Here is a 6000-nt window from a genome sequence, read left to right as displayed (position 1 = left end):
CTTGCTAGTAATGCTAAAATCATGCTAGCGACTTGCTAGTCATGTTAAAATAATGCTAAAATCATGCTAGCGACTTGCTAGTCTTTGTAAAATCATGCTAGCGACTTGCTAGTCTTGCTAAAATCATGTTAAAATCATGCTAGCGACTTGCTAGTCGTGCTAAAATCATGCTAGCGACTTGCTAGTCATGCTAAAATAATGCTAAAATTATGCTAGCGACTTGCTAGTCGTGCTAAAATCATGCTAGCGACTTGATAGTCGTGCTAAAATCATGCTAGCGACTTGCTAGTCGTGCTTAAATCATGCTAGCGACTTGCTAGTCATGCTAAAATCATGTTAGCGACTTGCTAGTCATGCTAAAATCATTATAGCGACTTGCTTGTCATGCTAAAATCATTATAGCGACTTGCTAGTCATGCTAAAATAATGCTAAAATCATGCTAGCGACTTGCTAGTCATGCTTAAATAATGCTAAAATTATGCTAGCCACTTGTTAGTCGTGCTAACATCATGCTAGCGACTTGCTAGTCGTGCTAAAATCATGCTAGCGACTTGCTAGTAATGTTAAAGTCATGCTAGCGACTTGCTAGTCATACTATAATCATGCTAGCGACTTGCTAGTCTTGCTAAAATCATGCTAGCGACTTGCTAGTCATGCTAAAATCATGCTAGCGACTTGCTAGTAATGCTAAAATCATGCTAGCGACTTGCTAGTCTTGCTAAAATTATGCTAGCGACTTGCTAGTAATGCTAAAATCATGCTACCGACTTGCTAGTCTTGCTAAAATCATGCTAGCGACTTGCTAATCATGCTAAAAATCATGCTAGCGACTTGCTAGTCTTGCTAAAATCATGCTAGCGACTTGCTAATATCTATCTAAATTCAAACCTTATCTATCTATATTTCTATCTATCTATCTATCTATCTATCTATCTATTCACATTCAAACTATTTATGTCTTCTAACTATTTATATCTATAAATCTATCTATTTTCAAACTATTTATATCTATCTAGCCTATCTATCTTCAAACTTTATCATTCAAACTAAAACTATTTCAAACTGAAAACCTTTAAACTTACTTTGAACTAAAAGCTTTTAAAACTACTTAAAACTTACTGGCTAGGCTTTCTCAAGCCAACTTAAAGTTTGCTAACAAACTTTTTATCTAGTTTATTTATTTTGCTTTGTTTAAAGGATCTTGAGAAGAAAATAATAAAATTTCTAAAAAATGAGCTGGAAATGTTTAAGAAAATATTACAAAAAGAGAACATGCAATACGTGAAGGACTTTAATGAGAACAGATGCAGTATGAAAGAAGCAGCCCTTGATCTCACGCTCTACTTCCTGAGAGAGATGAAGCAAGATGAAGCGGCTAATACTCTAGAAGGTAAGAGACTCTGTTAGCTGCTTCCAGCCCTGTGTCAATTTGTTTCCTCTTCCACAATCACTGTTATGACTCATATGTCTCTCATATCATGTGTTCATAACCTGTGCTGTTTCTTACAATAACAGACTTACTTTAGACTTCCACATTCTGCTCCAAACATAACAAACCCAGAGACTAAGAAATCTGTGTATTTTATTTCTGTATTTAGATGAGCTGTTCTTCATTCATCAGCTAAAATGTAGCTTAAAGAAGAAATATCAGTGTGTGATTGAAGGAATTCCAAAGCAAGGTGACTCTACTCTTCTGAATAACATCTACACAGATCTCTATATCACTCAGGGTTGTAGTGAACAGGTCAATACTGAACATGAGGTAAGACAGACTGAAGTTGCTTCCAGACGTCATCAATCACAAGAAATACAGGTTCAGTGCAAAAATTTGTTTGAAGCACCTGAACAAGACAAGCAGATCAGAACTGTACTGACAAAAGGTGTTGCTGGCATTGGAAAATCCGTCTCTGTGCAAAAGTTTGTTCTGGATTGGGCAGAAGGAAAAGAAAATACGGGTATCAGATTCATATTTCCTCTTCCATTCAGAGAGATGAACTTAAAGGAGAAAGAAAAACTAAGTTTGATGGACCTTATAACTCAGTTTTTCCCAGAGACAAAAAACCTAAACCTTACAAGAAGGAACCAAAAAGTCCTGTTCATTCTTGATGGTTTGGATGAATTCCGTCTTCCACTAAACTTTAAGAAAAATGAGGTGTTGCATGATGTTTCTTCACCAGTCTCTCTGGATGTTCTCCTGACAAACCTCATCAAGGGAAATCTGCTTTCTTCTGCTCTCATCTGGATCACCACCAGACCAGCAGCTGCCAGTAAGCTTCCTCCTGACTGTATCGACCGGCTGACAGAGATACGAGGATTCAATGATGCACAAAAGGAAGAGTACTTCAGAAAAAGAATCACGGATGAGAATCTAGCCAAAGAAATCATTGATCATGTTAAACAATCAAAGAGTCTCTTTATCATGTGCCACATCCCAGTATTCTGCTGGATTTCAGCCACTGTTCTCCAGAACATTTTAGAGGAGAAAAGAAATAATGTTGTGAAAAACAATCAGGCTGATGATGTCTCCAAAACACTGCAGGAGTCAAATACTGAAGACACTCCCAAGACTCTGACACAAATGTACACACACTTTCTCAGATTTCAGATCCAGCAGAGCAGACGAAAGTATGATGGAGAATATACACCAGATGTTTCCTGGGATAAAGATGCCATCTTTTCACTGGGGAAACTGGCATTTCATCAGCTGGAAAGAAACAATGTGATCTTCTATGATACAGATCTGAAAGCCTGTGGTATTGACATCTATAAGGCATCAGTGTATTCAGGCATGTGTACCCAGATCTTTAAGGAGGAAACTGGGATTGTTCTTGGTACCATGTACTGCTTTGTTCACTTGAGCATTCAAGAGTTTATTGCAGCTCTTTATGCACATCTTAACATAAAAAAGAAAAGTATATTTTTTCGCAAACGTGAAACCATGATTGATTTGCTCAAGACTGCAGTGGACAAGGCACTAGAGAGTGATAATGGACATCTGGATCTTTTCCTTCGATTCCTCCTTGGTTTGTCGCTCCAGTCCAATCAGCGACTCTTACAGGGTCTGTTGACACAGCAAAGTAGAAATGAACAGATCGAAAAGGAAATAGTTCAGTACATCAAGCAGAAATTTGAAGCTAATCTGTCTCCAGAGAGATCTATCAATCTGTTCTACTGTCTGAATGAACTGAACGACCAAACTCTGGTGAAAGACATTCAGACCCACCTTAGCAAAGGAAGTCTCTCATCTGCTGATCTTTCACCTGCCCAGTGGTCTGCTTTGGCCTTTGTGTTGTTGACATCAGAGAAGGAGCTGGAGGAGTTTGAGCTTCAGAAATTCAAGAAATCAGATGAGTGTCTCATTAGATTATCAGCAGTCATCAAAACCTCCAAAAGAGCTCTGTAAGTTAATAATTTCTTGCATTCATCAGAGAAATACATTTATCTAGGGTTCCCATGCATCAAGGAAAACCTGGAAAATGTATTCCGGATATTTTATTTATTTAAAGGTGCCATAGAATGGAAAACTGGATGATGGTTAGTCCATCAAATGTCCACTCAAATGTGTGCAGTAAATGTCAACAGATAATCAGCTAACTAGTGATTGTGGTTTATTTTAATGTGTAATTCCAGCCTTTCTGCAGTATTAGTAGTACCAAATACTGGGTCAGTGTGGTACCCGCTGATAGACAGCTGCTCAAACATTCCTGTGCATATTTTTGTGAGCACTCTGTAAACATTATTGTGTTTTCACAACATGTTTTACAGCCAGTGTTGAGCACATGATCATAATATTTAAGGTGTTTAATCAGTATTCACTTAAAGATTAAAGCTGCAGATTGACTATTAATATTTATTATTTATAATTAGCAAATGTATTTAATCTAATGAGACTGTAATCTTATTTCCGTTGTAGGTTAAATGATTGTGGCTTAACAGACAAAAGCTGTTCAGCTCTGGCTACAGTTCTTGGATCAGATACCAGTCTGAAAGAGCTGAACATGAGCAATAATAATCTGCAGGATTCAGGAGTGAAGCTGCTCTGCACTGGACTGGAAAAGATGAAGTGTCATTTGGAGATACTGAGGTAACTTGTGTGACAATAGACCAAAATTGAGCTCAACAAAGGCATAAGGTGAAAAACAGACTTGCATAATGAACAAGTCTGTATGTTGTGTGTAGAGATACTTTCATATTTATGCCTGCCATAGTTTTTTTTCTGATCTGTTCTGTTATTGACACTGTCCTAAGCTGACGCATTATGCTACATAATTTACTGAATGTATTTGATTGTGTTCAAGCTATGGATAACTTAACATACATTTGGTTTATTTGTATCTATGGTGATGCATCTATTTGTATATATATAATTGGATATTAAATAATTGGATAATAAAAGCTAAGATAAAATGTTTCCAGGTTATTTTTATTTTTGCATTACAATTACTGATAAAATGTGCTGTATGTGAGTTCAGGGATTTCCTCTTGTAGTCTAGACTGGAAACCTAAGCGTAAGTAAGCAATAATGTCTAAAAGTAAGCAACTACGTCTAAAAACATCAAGCCTCTCTTGAAGCATCTTTAACACATTGCCGCAGTTCTTCTGGATTTAGTCTGTCTCAGTTTGTTCAGTTTCTTCATGTCATTCCAGACGGACTGATGATGAGATCAGATCTGTGTGTGGAGCACTGGCTGTTGTCAGACTCCTTGTACAATTAAAAATCACTTTTATCATTTGGAAATATAAACTGATACTTCCCACTGACACACTACAGCAAACGATAAAAAATTACTGACTTTCTATTATTATTTTTAGCAGAAATACTAGTGGCCTAAGACTTTTGCACAGTACTATATAGAACAAAAATATATTACATTGATTTTACTGGAAAGAAAAATTTACATTTCAGGTGTTCAGTCGATTTTGACCATAAAGACCACAAGTGTACCTCACAAATGAGGAGCATCAGAAGGTTAAACCTTGAAAGTGACTGTAAGCTGGAGATACTAAAGTGAATTGATATCTAACTATTGAATTGAATTTAATATTCATTTGTCAGATTTTGCTTTACATCTAAGTTTAAGTTCATTTAAATATGGGTTAAAATATAATTGTGTTTAGGGATTTTCATTGCTTGGTCATTTCTAGAATAACTGATTAATCATCTGAATGTGACATTTTCATTCTGGTTCTAGGCTTTCAAACTGCAGTATCACTGAAGAAGGTTATAAAGCTCTGGCTTCAGTTCTGAGATCAAACCCTTCACACCTGATAGAGCTGGATCTCACAGGAAATGATCCTGGACAATCAGGAGTGAAGGAGCTCAATCATTTACTACAGGATCCAAACTGTCAACTCAAGACACTGAGGTGAGACCTGATCAAATAATGGTACACAAATAAATGATGTTTATTTTCTTCTCTTTTTTTAGATATATTTTTGTATTTAAATGTTTAAAGAAAAGGTTTCCAATTACTAGATCTCGTTTTAGAATAATAAAGTTTTTTTGTAATGATTTTTGTGATGCAATGGACGTTTAAATCAGAACTAAATTGATCTTGTTTACTTCATCTTCTCTTCTGCAGGTTTTTGGGTCCTGCTGCAGATGAAGGCTGTCAGTATGTGACTGGAATTGTGGGTAAAAACCCGTTACTCCTGAGAGAGTTGAATCTGAGTGAACATGAACTAGGAGACACACGAGTGAATCAGATCTCTGCTCTACTGGAGGATAAACACTGTCAACTCAACACACTGATGTGAGTATTGCTGCTTTATTTTAAATCTTACATTACTTTTAATAGTACTGTTATTGTAGTTGATCATATTTCCATATTTGTGTCAGAGCAGTTTTTCTCAGCATCACTAAAAGCCACTATACTGTGAAGTATTAAAATAAACAGCCAATGAATAATGGCATACAGTTTTAAATTAGGGACATCATTTTGTGCACCAGATGCAAATGCTGTGAACGTTTAGTGCTGCACTGTGTATCTATCATATTT

The 6000-nt window shown here is 36.4% G+C and overlaps 2 protein-coding genes across 2 annotated transcripts in view; one reads left to right on the top strand and one right to left on the bottom strand.

Moving 5' to 3' along the window:
* Positions 1 to 5371, top strand: part of LOC141338837 (protein NLRC3-like) — a 30395-nt gene extending 25024 nt beyond the window's left edge. Inside the window, exons 4-7 of the mRNA XM_073844453.1 lie at positions 1199 to 1391; positions 1600 to 3400; positions 3915 to 4085; positions 5194 to 5371. Coding sequence (XP_073700554.1) covers positions 1199 to 1391; positions 1600 to 3400; positions 3915 to 4085; positions 5194 to 5371 — 2343 coding nt within the window. The remainder of the gene's footprint in view (positions 1 to 1198; positions 1392 to 1599; positions 3401 to 3914; positions 4086 to 5193) is intronic.
* LOC141337909 (uncharacterized) overlaps positions 1 to 6000 on the bottom strand; it is an 831413-nt gene that overhangs the window by 330291 nt on the left and 495122 nt on the right. The gene's annotated exons all lie outside the window — the stretch shown is intronic.

The sequence above is a fragment of the Garra rufa genome, chromosome 7, assembly GCF_049309525.1.
Source record: "Garra rufa chromosome 7, GarRuf1.0, whole genome shotgun sequence".
Taxonomy (NCBI): domain Eukaryota; kingdom Metazoa; phylum Chordata; class Actinopteri; order Cypriniformes; family Cyprinidae; genus Garra; species Garra rufa.
This window is presented reverse-complemented; position numbering and strand designations above follow the sequence as displayed.